This window comes from Solanum lycopersicum, chromosome 10 (assembly GCF_036512215.1).
Source record: "Solanum lycopersicum chromosome 10, SLM_r2.1".
Classification (NCBI taxonomy): Eukaryota; Viridiplantae; Streptophyta; class Magnoliopsida; order Solanales; family Solanaceae; genus Solanum; species Solanum lycopersicum.
Window position 1 is genome coordinate 63,751,345 of NC_090809.1, and position 18,468 is coordinate 63,769,812.

At 28.0% G+C, this 18,468-nt stretch overlaps 3 protein-coding genes across 3 annotated transcripts; 2 read left to right on the forward strand and 1 right to left on the reverse strand.

The window, feature by feature from the left end:
• The first annotated feature begins 4,807 nt into the window (after positions 1-4,807).
• LOC101255350 (uncharacterized) lies at positions 4,808-6,308 on the forward strand. The gene is made up of 2 exons (XM_004249637.5): positions 4,808-4,992; positions 5,921-6,308. The coding sequence occupies exons 1-2, from the start codon at positions 4,882-4,884 to the stop codon at positions 6,146-6,148; spliced, it is 339 nt and encodes a 112-aa protein (XP_004249685.1). The 5' UTR covers positions 4,808-4,881; the 3' UTR covers positions 6,149-6,308.
• A 1,667-nt stretch (positions 6,309-7,975) lies between these two features.
• LOC101258714 (beta-fructofuranosidase, insoluble isoenzyme 1-like) lies at positions 7,976-12,507 on the forward strand. The gene is made up of 6 exons (XM_004249776.5): positions 7,976-8,234; positions 10,144-10,152; positions 10,247-11,268; positions 11,550-11,794; positions 11,934-12,030; positions 12,150-12,507. The coding sequence occupies exons 1-6, from the start codon at positions 8,048-8,050 to the stop codon at positions 12,324-12,326; spliced, it is 1,737 nt and encodes a 578-aa protein (XP_004249824.2). The 5' UTR covers positions 7,976-8,047; the 3' UTR covers positions 12,327-12,507.
• Positions 12,508-12,883: 376 nt separating this feature from the next.
• LOC101260886 (probable protein phosphatase 2C 65) lies at positions 12,884-16,820 on the reverse strand. The gene is made up of 5 exons (XM_004249569.5): positions 16,297-16,820; positions 15,729-16,046; positions 15,013-15,130; positions 14,491-14,714; positions 12,884-13,735 (listed from the first exon to the last, which is right to left on the reverse strand). The coding sequence occupies exons 1-5, from the start codon at positions 16,543-16,545 to the stop codon at positions 13,283-13,285; spliced, it is 1,362 nt and encodes a 453-aa protein (XP_004249617.4). The 5' UTR covers positions 16,546-16,820; the 3' UTR covers positions 12,884-13,282.
• Between the last annotated feature and the right edge of the window lie 1,648 nt (positions 16,821-18,468).

Genomic DNA, 18,468 nt, shown 5'->3' on the forward strand with positions numbered 1-18,468 from the left:
ATATTTCATAGGAATATAATGGAAACACAAATAGACTTTAATGGTGAAAAAAAATTGGACCACGAAAGCACAATAATAAGTGGCACAACATTATTGAGTTTGTCACTAGGCTTCAATTTTCCATTTTCACATTAAGAAGTTTCCTAATTAGTTTAATCGCAAATTTTGATTTTAAGTTTTGAATATATATAAAAAAAAATTATGCTAAAGAGATATTTCTTCATAAATAAGTTTTATGTGAATTAAATAAACACCTACTGGATTAATCCACGTTAGAAAACACTGAACAAAGAAATACACATGGATTTTCTTGAATTAGCTTAATCAAAGGTTTCGATTTTGAGTTTTGATATAAAAAATAATTATACTTTAAAAAAATATTTTCTTCTTAAATAAGAAAGCACAAAATGGAGGGAATATACATGAATCTTTTTGAAGATGTATTCAAATTCTAAATTAGCGAGACACTGCAAAATAATGTTGATCAATAGAGAAAGTTGGAGTAAATGCGCAAAAAAATGTCGTAAGGGTTCTACCGAGAGCTGACACACTAATAAAGAAAATAATAATAATAAAATCTTTTATAACTATTTATTCCACTCTAATTTTTTAAATAATAAGACGAACATTATTACTTCTTTTTTTTCCAGTTGAGATGCACAGCAGTAATTTATACAGCCATCTTCTTCTATTTACTGAGTTAATGCTTTTTTAAAATTAAATTAAAAAAAAATATCTAGGGCAGCCGTTCAAGAAGAACTAGTGCTATATTTCAGTATAGTCATCATTTACAAATCCACTATTGGTGGCTTCTCCTTATAATCATATATTAGTATAATCATTTTTTTTGTTATTGGTTGACAAAGATATTAAGTCGAAACATTTACTATGTTGAATAAGCATAAATAATATTAAAAATAAAAAATTAATATCACTATTTTTAATCTTGATATAGCTTAAACGTCACAATTAGGATCACTTTATATATAGGAAAAATGCACAAGTACTTTCTAGATTATGATCGAAATATCAGAGACGCACCTTAACTATTCTAAGGTCCTATTACCCCCGAACTTTTTTTTGTAACTTTGTGCACCTTTTTGGCTTACGTGGCAACCAAATATCTCCCACACTTTTCAATTGCATGGAGTCACGGAGTGTGCCACGTAAGACAAAAAGTGAATAAAATTACAAAAAAAAAATAAGTTCAAGGGGGCAATCAAACCTTAGTTTAGTTAAGGTGTGTCTTTGAAATTTCGATTATAATATGGGAGACTACTTATGCATTTACCCTTATATTTATCAGATCGTGAATAATAATATCAGAATCAATTTTTTCTAAATAATATAATGAAAGTAACAAACATATTCTGAAGTCCCTAAAACCTTATATAACAAATCAAATAATTAAGAAAAATAATATTAAAATAACTAATTCTAACCTTACTTAAAGAAAAAACAAATATTTAAATAACTAATTTTAGCATAATTTGCATTCAAATTAAACTATCCTTAAAGATAATATATATTGAATAGCTTATTTTTAAAAATTATTTTCTATTTGGTTGGTGAGAGAAAGTTATTTTTCAAAAAATACTTCAAATGTTTGATTGATGGATAGTGATTTTTATTGTAGAAAATGGGTGGCCCAAACATTAATAGTGAAGCTTTTGAGTTTTAATTAACTTTTTTCTTTTAAACAAGGACTAAAATAATCATTTTTATATCATTAGATTAGATTCCCCAACGGAGTGGGCAGATTAATTCAAAGATAATGATATTGTTTCATAACTCTTTTTAATTTAATAAATTTAATAAATAAATAACTTGGTGTTTTAGCCTTGATTACGAGGTAGAATATCAAATTCTTACGGTAAAAATCCCACTAAGGTTTTTTTCTTCAAAAATGTATTACTCCATCTATTTTAAAGTAAACGATATTTTAGTTTTTCATTTCGTTTTAAAATAAATTTGTATTTTAGTATTTTAAGAAAAAATTGATCTTAATTCTTTCAAAATAATCCTTATTTATATAATCAAGATTCATTAATTAGATTTTCTCTGATTAGGAATAAGTAATAAAATACCTTATTTTTTTAAAATAAATAGGTTCTTAAGAATGTATCCAAATTAAAAAAATAATCTATTTAGAACATAATAATAATAATAAAAAGTAATCCAATTTTGAATTAACTCCGCCACAACCAGGCTAAAGGGTGTAGTGTAGTGAATAATGTTGTTTCTTTAAAAATAAAATATTTTTGATTTGAGCTATGAAAATAGAAAAAATAATTCGTATGCAGGGCTCCCCCCTCTTTCCGAATGAGAAGGAAGGGGGAGCGTTGCACATCAAATATTAAAATAATCAATACTTGACGCAATTTTAAAATAATAAAATTTTAACATAAGTATCAAATATTGACGGACAGAAGAAATAAAAAATAGAATCCACCACCAGGGCGGAGCCACCTTGTAAGAAGGGGGTTCACGTCGATTTTTTTTATTATTTATACATGGTTAAAATAATTTTATAATGTCAAATTCCCTTCGACTACTTCATGTGTCTATTTCTACAAATTTTAAATTCCTTTATTAAAAATTCTGACTCCGCTTCTGTCTACTACCATTATATTACAACCATAAATTATGCACCTAGGCTAGATTTGAACGGTGAAATAAATACTTTAGCTAGATTTGAATATAAGTCTCATCCTCTAGTTTGTATCAACAACCAATAACACTCGTATGTATTCGTGGATGCAATATATATATATATATATATATATATATATATATATATATATATATATATATATATATATATATATATATATATATATATATATATGGTTTGTTTGACTTTGCTTCGTCGGTACATATTTATGTGTGCAATTTATCCAACTGCATAATCAGAGGCAGACCCATGCACCCCTCAACGTGGTGATCCATCAACTTCGAAATTATATATATATATATATATATATATATATATATATATATATATATATATATATATATACACATTAATATGTAGCAATAAAACAAAGTTGCACAAAAACAACATATTTTCACTACATGATATGTATTCTATCATAATTTGAGTGTGTAGCATTTGTTTGTTTGTTTGTTTATTTTTAAGGAAAATGACTTTTTTAAAAACAATTAATTAATTGAAATTTTCAACTTGATCACATTAATGTGTAGACTGTAGCTAGAAAAACTCAAATTAAACAAAAGCAACATACTCACGAATATAAATGACTAAAACAAAACACAGTAATTCGAATGTCTATCATTTCATAATATATCGTATTCTATAGAGGAATAATAAAATGGTAGATAAGAAATACAATATGTTGGTTAAATAATAAGTAAAGACAAAATGTTAAAAATTTAAGAAAACAATAGGATCTTACTAAATCGATCGTTAATCGTTATGTTATCTAACATTTAAACAAAACAAAATCGCAAATATAAGTAATAATTAAAATAAATATTATATTTAAACTAACAATACAATATAAATATACAATAAGTAAAAATTATCCAAATAAGATGTAACACGAAAAAATTTAATTAATTAATTAACTTTGTTGTAATGTTCGAGTTGGATAAATAATGTACATTCTACACACGTCAATTTAGCTATAAGCAAAGTCAAACGAAACAACATATTCACTACATCATCAGATCATAATAATTAATAACACCTTTTCTTTAATTTGGAAAATGACTTAATAAAAAAATTAATTAATTAAAATTTTTTATTCATATTTTACCTAATTACTTGTTCACTTTTAAAAATAAATTTTAAACAAGTAATTAGAAATAAAGAGAATACTAAAGTAAAACAAAAGAAATTAAAAAAATTTATTATAAATAGCTAAATCGTAATCAAGCAACGAATCAACTCTTTATTATTTATGTTTTTCTTTTTGGGTCCATATTGGGGCAATGCCACTATAATATTTTCATATACTAAAATATAAAACTCGTTTATCAAAAAGATATCATATGATCATATGAAATAAAGTGGATTTTGAATTTGTCTCCATGGTAGCGGTTGAGCAAACTTTAATAAATACTATGTTATTAATATTAAAAAATGTTACACTTTTTTTTTTCTTCGAGACTTGTACTAATTACATTTATATTTCCAAAAAGAAAGAATATAAAAATTCTATACTTATTAACTCATGACCGAAAGAGACAAAATAAAAGACATTATTAGGTACCAAAGGGTGATGAGAAAAAAAAAATTATTTTCGTCTAAGATTATCTGTCATATTTATTTTAAAAAAATTAAGTAAAAATAACATCTTAACTCCATAATTGAGGTATTTATAGTTTAATTCAAGACCAATTATTAATAAATAAAGGTAAAATGAAAAAGACTTATAACTAATTTATCTTGGAGTTTTAAAATGACAAACAAATACTCTCTCCTATCAAAATAAATAAATCTCAACACCTATTTTTATCGTTCAAAATGAATGAATTTTTCAAAATTCAAAGATATAGAGATTTTTCCAAATGAATGAATAAAATAAAGATGTATTAATTTTTTAAAATAAATGAATTTTTCAAAGTTTGATGATTGAAAGTTTCAACTATCTTTATTTTTAACAAAAGTTTATGCAAAGGGGTAATATTGTCAAATAACCGTTTGATAAAAGTTCATTTATTTTAGATAATTACTTTTGCAATTAATAATTTGAGATGGATGGAATAATTAAGTTTGTGGTCACATGATTATTCATTTATTCATTTTTAATTTCGGATTCTATAAATAGAAAAGCTTCACAGCCTTTTTTTAAAAAAAAAAAGCAACACATTTTCTTCTTCACTAAAAATTCTTTCTTACATTAAAAAAATTAAATCATGCCTTGCTTTAATCTTTCAACAAACGTTAATCTTGATGGAGTTGACACTTCTGATTTCTTCTCTGAAGCTACCAAAGCTGTTTCTTCTATCATCGGAAAACCCGAAAACGTACGTATTTTCTCTTTATTCATTAGTGCTATTATGGTTGATTATCGAGGATAATTCAGAATTTAAACTTGATAAGTTCGATTACCGTAATCTATTGCTAAAGTACCTAGCATATAATCATATGTTTGAAATATAAATTGAAATTCGAATGATTTTTACATATATATATCTATGTTTCGTATAAAGAATATTTAATTTTGATTTTTTTGTAATATCAAGTTGTGTAAAAATAAACTATGAGTAGTTTGATGAAAATGGTTCACACTTTTCTTATCCAAAAAAAAATATACCTAAGTTGGTTTGATGTGGAGTTTGGAGTTTTTGAGGTCAATGCAACTATATTGGAACCAAACTTTGACCTGTATATTGACCACAATAAAAATGCCCACATGATTTTTTTTTTATATGTATAATGATATGTGTTAATTACATATTAATGCTAATTAAACCACAAAAATAACATTTTGGACCTCTTGTAATATAATGATATGTAAAATCAAGTGTGTGATAGGGGTATAGTATCATGATTAAGCAAATCTGACAAAAATATGAGAGCGTGTTTGATACGAAGAAAAATATTTTTTTGAGGTGTGCTCTAGAATGGGAGGAGATGGAGGCTACAGAGGTTTAGGTGAAGATGAGGTGTGTTCGATGGCGGAAGGACATAGTCAATGTTGAATGTCATCTTATGTTTTTGAATTTTTTTTTTTGACAAAATGAGGTAACATATGATCCCCATACTAATATTCCATACTAATGAGGTAACATATGATCCCCATACTAATTCCACCTTCTGAGAGAGTGATAACTTATTTCGATACTAATGACTGATTCTGGTACGACTTATTGCCAGAATTAGTAACCAATCAAGGAAAAAGATTGATATTATATATTCTGCGTTTTAACATTTATGTACGTGTTTTGACAGTTCGTGATGGTTGTACTGAAAGGATCAGTAGACATATCATTTGGAGGTAACAAAGAGCCAGCTGCATTTGCTGAGATTGTATCCATGGGTGGAATTAACTCAGATGTCAAGAGAAAACTCATAGCAACATTGGGAGGCATATGCCAAAACAGGTTCTCTATTCCCAGAACTCGATTCTTTCTCAAGGTTTACGATACCACAATGGCCACCAAATTCTCCAAACTCTAACTACGCGTTTGGCCATAGGATTTGAAACCCCTGCCTAATTTCAACTCAACGTTTCGTTGAGCATAATATTGTAAAAGAAACTAAAAGTTTCTATTAGAGTGAAATCATATGCAAAATTGTACTGTCATGTTCAATAAGTACTGTTTTTATGCTTCGAAAATTGCAAAAAATCTCAAACAGTATGACTTAACGATCAAACGATCAGTGAGAATATGCAGTTCTGTATTTTCGAAAGGCAGAGGTCAGTTATTAGTTAAGACTATAGCTGAGCAGATAAACCACATACAAAGAAAACTCGTAAAAAATATGTGTGAACAATGAGATTCAAACCTTGGTACAACAACACTAAGAGAGTCTTAAGTACCCATCCAAAAATCATTGGGCCAACTATATCATTTATTCATTAGGTGCTTTATGTTAATTTTATACAACTACCTATCGATTTCTACATAGATATATATATTTCGTAACGAAATTAATGGGTGCTCGAGCACCCGACGGGCGTGGGTCCGCCCTTCCGGGCAAACCTAGACGAAAAAAGGAAAGATTATAACAAAACTCAAGTCACATATTTAACAGCCAAAAGGACATTATATATATATTAAATTAAATATATATATATTTTATCCTATAAATATACAAATGTTATCTTTATATCCCGTAAATTTCTAGCAAAAATATTTTTTTAAAAAATTTAACATTAATCATCGGATATATAAATAAGGATAGAGAGAAATGAGATCACATAGTAAGAGAATAAAATGAGATTTCAAATATTTTTCTTAACCGTATGATTTTTGTAAATTATGGCAAGAAAAAGGGAATAAAACCTTCATATTTAAAAGTAAATTTTGTCTTTTAGGAAAAATTGAATTTAAATTTATTATTTAGTATATAATATTTTATCTACATAAATGTAATATTGAGGTTGCTTATTAGACGGATCGGATGGGATAATTATACTTAATTGTTTGGCTTATCGGATATCGAGTTTTAAATATACTTATTCACTAGTCAATTAATAAGTTATCAATTCATTATCAGATTAGGAATTAATGATCGATTATCGAGTGGTGTAATTGAGTCGAATATTTCATCTTTTACTTTCACTCACAACTAGATTGATCTCTCATCCAACAAATCAGTTTTTCTAAGTCTATCTAAGTTGGTAATTCAGTAATTGTAAATCACAATGAGACAAATATGAAAGTCTAAGTTTTGAGGGTACAAGCATATTAGTATTTACTTAATAAATAATATGCTTACCGTAAAAATGTTATTACGATGATACTTCTTAACGTGTTTACCAATAAAGGAACTACACGGTCGCCTCCCATACCGATAAACTGTTAACTATATAAAATTTTAATCCATTGACAAATGTTAATCTGATAATTTAATATGTATCCAATTTTACAATTGAATTATTGGTTACGATCTGATTTTGAAGATCCTAATTTATAGGTACTAATACTACATAAAAGATTAGATTTTATGCTGTTATGCTATTATGCTATTAATTTCATGTGTTAGTATAAAAAGTAAAGAGAATAAACATTTTTGGCAAGATAATCAAAATTGATATGGATCAAGATATTTTAGATACACATTATTTTGGGAAAATGGAACAATTATAGGTATTTGTTGAATTATAATGTATATTTTGGGTTTATTATTATTTTTTTATTTTTTATATAAGGACAATGATGCGATCTATAGGTAGATAAGTTATAACAATCTTTGACCATTTATTTTTTTATATTTTTTGTTGACTAATTTTATTATTTTTCCTTATAAATACTGACTAATCTTTATTTTTTTTCCTATAAATACACTCTACACTCTTTCATCTTCTTCCTAAGTTTCTTTTATTTTTTCAAAATACTCTCTATAAGAAAAATGTTTTTTTTAAAGAATTGTTTTATTTGTCCCTTTTTAGTGATAATTATTTTGTTATTGTTTTTCTTTAATGGGATTAAAGCTTCTCATGAAGTTTTTAGAAATTTGCAATCATTGAGTTCAACAAATACAATAAAATATCATCGAACTGGTTATCATTTTCAGCCACCTAAACATTGGATTAATGGTATGTATTTTCTATCTTATACAAGTTGATGGCTATGTGTAATTGTTGTTATAAAATATTGTCAATAATAAGATTTTATTTTCTGTGATCCAAAATATTATTTGTATATGTACTTTTCTTAACAAAAATTAATTAGTTGGTTTTTTTTTCTATTAAGGTAGTGGTGGTGCTAAATATTGTTTATGTCACTATATCAATAGATTTGGATAGTGTGGTTTAAGGGTTTTGCTATGTGTTGAATTAATATTTTTTTATGTTTTTAATTTATATTTGAGATAATATATGATTTTTTTTCTTTTAGATAATATATGAAAATAATTATTATAAATGTATATTCTAGACCAAGTTTAGTTAGTTAAAACTAAAAATAGTAAATACACTAATAACCATGTCAAAGGACAATTTTGTCCTCCTAACAAATTGTTATTTTTCATTAATGATCATAAATTATTATTCCTTATTTAATTAACGTATATATTAATTAATTTAAAGTAATTTTGGATGATATCTTCTCCAAAGCTGATACTACGGATAAATTCAATTCATTTTAGATACTGCTTTATCCAAATAAAAATAATTTTCTTAAATAGTAATCAAGAAAGCATTAATAATTAAAATATATTCGTAACTAACATACAATTAATTTAATATTAAAATATATCAGAAATTAGGAATTCTAATTTTATAATTATTAGTTAAATTCTAATTTATGTTTATCTTATTTTAAAAGGGAATAATGTCATTCTAAATTTAGAAACAATTTCACTTTAGTGAAATGATTTATAATATGTTTCAAATCATAAGTTTTATATTTTTTTCCTTAAATTTCGTGTTTAATCTAAATACATCATATAAATATTAGATTCAATTGAATCCCATAAATATTTGTTAAAATGAACTTACAAGTTAAAGTCCCCATGCATGAATTATATGTTTAAAGCTACAGTAAATTTCTCTGTTAATAATATGCTTAAAACACAAATATTTTGTTTTACATTACCTAGATATTTTATGAATTGTCATGATCATTTATAATATAATAGTGATATTTTGTTGTTAATTTAAAAAATTTGTTATAAGGAAAAAAATATAGCGTATATATAATACAGTAAATCGATTCCAAAGATGATCTTAAATATAATATAATAAAGCTGTTAATATGGGCTAGCTCACCCCATCTAGGCTAATCCACGACATTTTAAATGTCATATCGGGCTAGCCCATTTTTGGTGTGGGCCAGGAAACGGTCGTCCAACCCACAAGTATGTGGACTATATACTTGCCGGGTTAGCCCACTTTTTTAAAAAATTATATTATTTTTAGAATTATTAAATTATATTATATATTATAATTTTAAAATATTATCATAAATATCGACAAAATAATTTTACATGATGTTAACGATACTACTTTTTAATCAAATGCACAAATAAAATTATTTTTATAATATTTATTAAGTTTTTTTCAAGTAAAAATATAAATATTTAAATAGGAATAATAACCTAATTGTTTTGAGTTTGAAATTCTCTTTGATTTTAAATTTTAATATTATATTATATTTTTTAATTAATTTGTATTGACCCACGGGCCAGCCCTACCGATATTTCTCAAGTCACACAAATAAACAGACTTGTTTAGCCTTTTTCTCAAATGGATTTCAAAAATCATAGTCCAACCCTATTAAATCTCGAGTTAGGCCAGACCAGCGCAACAGCTCTATAATATAAAATCTATTATTGATTTTCATGTTTGTTCTTTTCTTTTTTTCGGATTTAATTGGAATATTCTCATTTTTAAATTTATTACTTTACAATTTCTTTTTAATTGCATTGAAATTACTTTACTAATCATTTTCCATTAATTCTTTTTTATGGTCTTGGTTCGGATGCTTCCAAACAACAAACAATAGATCCTAATGGTAAGATCGAGTTTTATATCTAATAATTTTTAATAAAATTTCATTTTATTATTAATTTGGTTATTAACGTTGCTTTTTTTTTTTAAATAATTAGGTCCAATGTATTACAATGGAGTGTATCATCTATTCTATCAATACAATCCAAAAGGAGCTGTATGGGGCAATATTGTTTGGGCTCATTCAGTATCAACTGACTTAATTAATTGGGTTCATTTAGATCACGCAATTTATCCGTCAAAAGAATTCGACCAATATGGTACATGGTCCGGTTCAGTGACTATTCTTCCAAATAACATACCTGTGATTCTGTACACCGGCATAATAGATGCTAATAACACTCAAGTGCAAAACTACGCCATACCTGCTGATGCATCTGACCCATTACTTCGTGAATGGATCAAGCCCGATGAAAATCCGTTAATAGTTGCTGATATTAGTATCAATAAGACTCGATTTCGCGATCCAACTACAGCTTGGTTGGGTCGAGATGGACATTGGAGGATGGTGGTTGGTAGTGCTAGAAGACATAGAGGAGTAGCGATATTGTATAGGAGTAGGGATTTTTTGAAATGGACTAAAGCCCAACATCCACTTCATTCTTCTTCCAAAACTGGAAATTGGGAATGTCCTGATTTTTTTCCAGTGTCATTGAATCATACAAATGGTTTGGATACATCAGTTGATGGTGAAAACGTTAAACACGTTCTTAAAGTTAGTCTTGATGACACGAGGTTTGAGTATTATACCATTGGTACGTATGATACGAAAAACGATAGGTACATTCCGGATCATAAAATGATTGATGGATGGAAGGGATTGAGATTGGATTATGGTAATTTTTATGCGTCAAAGACTTTCTATGATCCGAGCAAGAATCGGAGAGTTTTGTGGGGATGGGCCAATGAATCAGATGCTGTTCCAAGAGATGCTATTAAGAAAGGATGGGCAGGAATTCAGGCTATTCCTCGCAAATTGTGGCTTGATCCTAGTGGTAAACAGTTGGTTCAATGGCCAGTTGAAGAATTAGAAACCCTCAGAAACAAAAAAGTTGAGCTAAGAAATCACAAATTGAACAAAGGAGAAATTGTTGAAGTTGAAGGAATTACAGCTGCACAGGTTTGTATCTTTTTTTTGGTTTACAAAACAATGCATCTCTTTGTATGAAGTTACTCAGATCTGTAAGTGACGTGTTCGAATCATGAAATCAATCACAATAACTTATGTCAGAGCGCGTTGCATCATTTTAACTCAGCTAGTTTGAATTGATCTTCTGTGTGTCCTTTTTTTTTTGGATTTGTTGGGATACCAAAATGTTCCATGCTTTGAATTGATCTTTTTTTTTAAAATGAGATCCTTATGTCAAGACAACTAATTTTTGGGTGTTAATCTGATGGCAGGCTGATGTTGAAGTGACATATTCTTTTTCAAGTTTGAAAAATGCAGAAGAATTTGATCCTAGTTGGGCTCATCTTTATGCAAAAGATGTATGTGCCATTAGGGGTTCAGCGGTTCAAGGCGGACTTGGGCCATTTGGACTTTTAACATTGGCTTCTGAAAACTTGGAAGAATACACACCCGTATTTTTTAGAGTGTTTAAGGTTAAAAATAAATATAAGGTTCTTATGTGCTCTGATGCATCGAGGTTAGATCTATTCGCCCCTAACCCACCTAATTTCTTTAAATTCTATAAATCATTCAAATAATTTTAGAAAAATTATATCATCCAAATGATATTTATAGAATATCTTTATCGAATACCTTTTTCCTTTTTTTTTTGATAGGTCATCCGTCAGAAATAACCCCAAAATGTATAAACCATCATTTGCTGGATTTGTTGATGTTGATTTATCAGACAAAAAATTATCACTAAGAAGTTTGGTAAGTTTTTTTATTTATTTATTTTTCCACAAAATGTTCTTAAAACTCAAAAAAAAAAAAAAAAATTCTGCTTGTGTGGCATTACAACTTATTTAACCTATTTCCCCTTCTTTTTACAGATTGATCATTCTGTAGTCGAAAGTTTTGGTGCTGGTGGAAAAACATGTATTACATCGAGGGTTTATCCAGCATTAGCTCTCTTTAGTGATGCACGTTTACTTGCTTTCAATAATGGTACTGAGACCATCACAATTGAGACTCTTAATGCGTGGAGTATGGATAAACCAGATAAATAAACTAAAATGTTGGAAAAAAAGAAGAAAATATTTACTATTTGTTCTATTCCTATGTTAGCCTTGTTTATCTTGAAGAAAACTTGTACAAATTTGTACTTACTGCTAACTAGGGATAGAATATCATGATATTATATAACCAAATTTATCTTTTCTATTAAAAAAACTATCTTTCTACGTTGAATTTGTGATTTTGTTTTAATTCATGAATATAATAGTCCAACAATAGGTTGAAAAATAAGTGATAAACCAAAAACTATATATGGACAATACATATAATATCTTGCGTTTATTTATACTTGATATTGACATTTGTTACGGATAAATTTTGATCATTGAAGAAAAAAATGAGTGAAATAAGCTAAAAATTGTGAACTATAATATATAAATAAAATGGTGCAAAATTTATATAGGTGTGTTTGAATTTCTTTTAGGTTATTTGCAGACTAATTAATGCTTCATTTTACATATAAATATTTTTATAAAATGTAGTAGAATTTTCAAAAATAGATCAAAATATGAAAGTATTAAAACTTCTATAAAATTGGTCAAAAAAAGCATTACATATAAGAATTATTGGATTCTCACTAATAGAACACAACATATTACAAATGTTTAAAGAGAAAACAAAAAACTTAGGGATATTTAGCTATGATGGCAATCCAAGTACATATGGGGTTTTTTTCGATATATCGTGAGATATTAAAAATCATGCATATGATTGAAGTTTGTTCACCCTCTAAAATACATTTCATGTTTAGTGGTTCATGTTTTGTCTTGGGATGACTCAATAGACGTTCGTGATTTTCAACTTTAGATTTTTCTCAAGAGTTTAAGTTATACACACCATATATTCACGATTGTGAACATTTTATAACCCTTATTTTTTCACCAATATACTCTGTTACCACTCTGTTTTGCCTCTTTTTTTGGCTACTTATATGTATACAAGCCTCATATTATTGACGATCTTCAGGATACACAAATTTCATCGCAGATTTTCTTCGTTGGCCTCGATAATGTAGATGATCTATCGATGAATTCTTGATATCATTATCCGATCCATCCTTAACTCCGCGATCAGTTTCTTGATCATCTCCTTCTTTGACTTGATAATTAAGCAATGTATCTAGTCCATCATCTGTTTTTGTGTTATCAGGGTAATTTTGATTATTTGCTAATTCTGCATAATTGAAGCTCAATTGAGTAACCTCAGACATTGATTTTGTTAACAGAGGCTTTTGGCGTTTGAAAAACAAGCAAACTACGCCACAATCATCAATTTTCGCGCGTGGATACTTGTATTTCCAGGCTCGTACTGCACATTCTACTAGTGTTTTTGCTGCCATTGATCTCTTTCTTGTTGTAGAAACTATTCGAATCACTTCATCGTTGGTTAAAACGTCCCATATCTACGAACAAATAGAGCTTAAGTTATGTATAGTGACAATCAACGTTCATTATAACAAAAACCAACCTTAATTGGTTGTAACACATTGTTACTTTATTATTCAACTTATCATATCAAGACTTGATACAAAGAGTTTTACCTAATGTCTTAAATCAACTTAATTTCGTTAGTTATTTATACTATCAGTATCAAATGTCAAACGTGCAACTGGAATGAAGTTAGGTATCGATATAAAACACAAGTAAAATGTCATATGTGCAAGTGATATTGAGTTACCTAGCAATGTGTATAAAATGCACTTAAAATGTCACACGTGCAAATGGATTTAAGCTAGCTAGCATAGTTTAAACTATCAGTATAAAATGCACGTAAAATGTCACACGTGCAAGTGGAATCAAGTCATCTAGCATTGTTTACATCATTGGTATGAAATGTCACACGTGCAAGTGGAATTAAGCTAGCTAGCATAGTTTAAAATGCACGTAAAATGCCACACGTGCAAGTCGAATCAAGTCATCTAGCATTGTTTACATCATCGGTATAAAATGTCACACGTACAATTGGAGTTAAGCCAGCTAGCATAGTTTACACTATCAACAATAAAACACGAGCAAAATATAGTAAATTTTGAGTAAAATGTCATACGTGCAAGTGGAATTAAGTTAATGAACTTACCCCATCAGTAGTCTTGAAAATGTAGTAAAAATTTTGAGTAAAATGTCATACGTGCAAGTGGAATTAAGTTAATGAACTTACCCCATCAGTAGCCAAGACGACGAATTCATCGTTTTCAGTGAGTTTTCTATAATAAACTTCAGGGACAGAGATGAGGCCATAGTCTTTCAAGCAAAAATCACCAAAAGCCCTAGCCATGGCAAGGCCAGGACAATCTTCATCTGGCATCCATACTCTATACACATTTGGTTCTTGTTCCATTGCCATTACTCTTCCTTTGCAACTTTTAATTCTTTCATATTCATCTAATGTAAAAAAAAAAAAATAATAATAATACAACAAACATGTTAAATATGAAGTTTATATTATGTAATTTAGTTAAGTCAAATATTTTTTTGGAGAGATCGCGAAAAAATATGATAGAATAAATGAGATTCCTTCAGGCTTATCCAACGAAGAGATCCTACAAAAATAACTTTGATGGTGGCGGTAGTCGCAAGTAAAAGTTTAAAGTTTAAATTACGCACGTTTTCAAAATTATTTGATAAATATTTTTGTAAACTCGAATCAATTGATGAATTTTGAATGACTGAGAGAACCTACTTGGGAGGTGAGGCTTCAAGTCCACTGTGAGTTGTTTGGAAACAAGTTGATTCTTCTCATCTCTAGTGCAAATAATTGCTCTAGAATCACCTAAATTTCCAATGAACAAATGTTCCCCCTAAAAATTACACAATTAATAATAATTAGAAAAAACATAAAATCACAAATCAATAATCTATCAAACCACAACCTTTTTTTCGTTTTATCTTTAATGACATTTTTTAAAATATAACTATAAGAATGTTTATGAAACATTTTAAATCATAAGTTTCAAATGAACTTTTAATATGCATTAATTATCTCTTTCTTTTTTTTCTTAATACCAATACAAAATAAACGGCTAATTTCATGGATGATCATTCAACTTTCATTTTACTATACCATACCTTTATTTTTTGGTAACGAAACTCAATTTTAGCTAAGTATTGTAAAGTCATTAAACTATTATTTATAACATAAAATTAGTCAACTCCTCATACGTATCGCAGAAAGTTGTTGTGATGAAATACACAAACAAATTTTGTCCAAAGTGTGTCTATGATACTTGTGTAAAGTTATGTGACATTGGTTACAATTTACAACAAATTGGTTAGTCATGACTTTATGATATTTAGAGGTAAAAAAAAAAGAAGGTATTTTAATGACTATACTGAAATAAAATAAAGTTAAAATGACTAACATATATCTCCTCGTAAAATGAAAGGTTAATTAATTACCTGTTTAAATAAAGTAACAGCTGTTGTGCCACTAGAATAACTTTCAATTGAAGGTTCACTTCCAAGTTGTTCATCCATTTCTTTAAAGGACTTGAGATATGCAGATTTCCATGCATCAAATAATGGGAAATTCTGATCAAATTCTTCATCATTTTCGATGTTTTCGATAATTTTATTCTTATTAATATCACACTCTTTTAACGATATCGAAATCTTTGATGGTAACATATCGCGCACGTAGCGTGCCACCTTGTGACCCAATGGACCATGCCCATCGAATACGCCACAAAAAAACGCACCTTTCTCTCCACCAAAATTCTGCATATAATATTTAGGAAATAAATTGTATTAGTCATAATTTTTAATAATCCATTTTTAGGAAGAAAAAAAAAAACAATATGAAGGGATGAACTTGAACATCATGAGGATTTTTTTAAATATAACAATGTGTAATGATTAAAATTCCAGATATTCTATGTTCAACTATTAAGATATTGTCTGTTTAACAATTAAAATTCACATTGTAACCGATATGTCGTAAAATATATACTAAAGGAATTAATAATACCTCCCAAACAGTCATTGCATCTTGATTAATCCCTTTTTTACCTTGTTGACTATACATAGATACAAATTTAGAATATCCATGTAACCTAATATTAGCACCAAAATCTCCTTTTCCTACAACACCATGATGATCATCTTCAACAATAATATTATTATCTTCTTTATCATCACCATTAATATAATTATGGTGACGATAATTCCCTTGATGATCGAAATGGAGCACCCTTCGACATGAACAACATGCACCCATATCTCTAATTTCTGCGCGATTTCGATGATAATCTCCTCAAAAATAGATCTTGATTATTGAAATTAAAGCCATTTGTATATGGTTAGTTAATTCTTTGAATATTGATAATGGAAAATACTAGAATACAAAATTTTTATGTTTAAATTGACAAAAGAGTCAAAAGGTAGAAAGACGAGACAATTAGGAGGAGGATGACAAATCAAGAATGTTATTCTCATGAGATAACATTCATGATTTGTGGGAAATAAAGAAACAAGAAGAAAGGAATATAATCATTGATGTAATCCTTTTTTTTTTTCTTTTTTTTTTCCTTTATATTTTTTTCCTTATTTTGGATAAAATAGTTTGACCATTCCGTTACGCTCTTGGGAGGCGTTTGGACATAAAAATTAATAATTTAATGAATGAATTTTGTAAATGAGTATACACGGATAATTGTTTTATCATGAAAAACTATTTAATTACACAAACATTCCTACAATATTTACTATTTCTCCCAATAGTTTGAAATGACAACATACTGTCTCTCTGCTTAATAATTTCATAAAAATTTTCAAGTTAGACACACCTAGATAGATATATGTATTTTGCTTCCTGATGCATTGAAATAGGGAGATAGGCGAGCAGGATAGTTATTGTATCCCAGATATGTGTGAATCACACTAGATAGATGTACGTGTGATACATTTTGAAATACAGATAAATATGGAGAGAGGCGAGAGAGTGAGAACGGCGAAGGAAAGAGGCGATTGAGAGAGATAAATGTGAATCCACTTGGATACAATATATTTGAAACAAATTATACCTAATTTTAGCTCACATGGACTCACCAAATACATGTGTCTAATCTAAATTCTAATAATATTTGTAATATTGAAAACTCACCAAAAAATAAAATAATTTACTCCTAAACTAATATAATTTGTTTTTATCATTCCACATGACCAGTATGTAAATGTTCCTACATTCTTCATGTATATAAGCCCAAAGCCTAGAGAGATGCAACATGCAAGTCCAATGAAATTTCTTGATGGAGCCCATCTGTGTGTATAACCGGCCCTAGATGTAGGATCACTTTTAGCATTGTTTGGAGTAAATTGAAATTTGAAATGAGATTAGGGGTGCATTCGATAGGTGGTACAATATTCGATATGAATGTATTTTAAATGAGATTAGTGGTGTGTTCGATAGGTGGTTCAGTATTCGATATGAATGTATCTTTTAGAAAAATAAATGATTTCTTTTTACTTTTTATTTTGTGTTTGATAAGTAATTAGAAAGAAAAAAACATGCTCTTAAAATATTAGTATATAATTTAGACAAACATTATGAAAGGTGATCGTGAAGAGATAGGGGGGGAGGGGGTGATGACGAATGTAATGGATGGGAGGGAGATGGGGAGGGGGTGAATATTAGATGTGTTGGAGGGCGGAACGAACATAAATCACAATCGATATAGAATATCACGAGTAAAATTTATTTCCCCTACTTTCATAAGAAAAATATTTTTCATCATTTTTAAGTACATAGCTTCTTTTTCATAAAATATTTTTTTTAGAATATTTGATCAATTGAACATGTCATACCAAAACACTGGAGATACGGTCAAATATAATTATGTCAAGTAATGTTCAATGGCCTTATAGATTTATGTCATGCGTATTATATGATTATTTATGGTTGAAATTTATTTAAATTATATACTCTTCTTAATAATAATAACAACAAAGTTGTCAACTATTTTATTTTTTAAAACAATGGAATAAAACAATTAAGTGTATACCTAAGCTAACATATTCAAAAAAAAAAATTAAGATTGAAAAAGAAAATTTAATATACCTGATTGAAAGTATTTGCATTATCTTAAAAAAAAATTTAAATATTAGCTTGGGTATACTTAATTGCTCTATTTGGTAATTTTAA

Excerpts from the sequence above, each read along its gene's own strand:
- LOC101255350 (XM_004249637.5), top strand. The coding sequence starts at position 4,882 with ATGCCTTGCTTTAATCTTTCAACAAACGTTAATCTTGATGGAGTTGAC. Across the intron at positions 4,993-5,920 it reads TCATCGGAAAACCCGAAAAC|TTCGTGATGGTTGTACTGAA; the intron begins GTACGTATTTTC and ends GTGTTTTGACAG.
- LOC101258714 (XM_004249776.5), top strand. The coding sequence starts at position 8,048 with ATGTTTTTTTTAAAGAATTGTTTTATTTGTCCCTTTTTAGTGATAATT. Across the intron at positions 11,795-11,933 it reads ATGTGCTCTGATGCATCGAG|GTCATCCGTCAGAAATAACC; the intron begins GTTAGATCTATT and ends TTTTTTTGATAG. Across the intron at positions 12,031-12,149 it reads AATTATCACTAAGAAGTTTG|ATTGATCATTCTGTAGTCGA; the intron begins GTAAGTTTTTTT and ends TTCTTTTTACAG.
- LOC101260886 (XM_004249569.5), bottom strand. The coding sequence starts at position 16,545 with ATGGGTGCATGTTGTTCATGTCGAAGGGTGCTCCATTTCGATCATCAA. Across the intron at positions 15,131-15,728 it reads CTGTTACTTTATTTAAACAG|GGGGAACATTTGTTCATTGG; the intron begins GTAATTAATTAA and ends TGTAATTTTTAG. Across the intron at positions 13,736-14,490 it reads TCGTCTTGGCTACTGATGGG|ATATGGGACGTTTTAACCAA; the intron begins GTAAGTTCATTA and ends ATTTGTTCGTAG.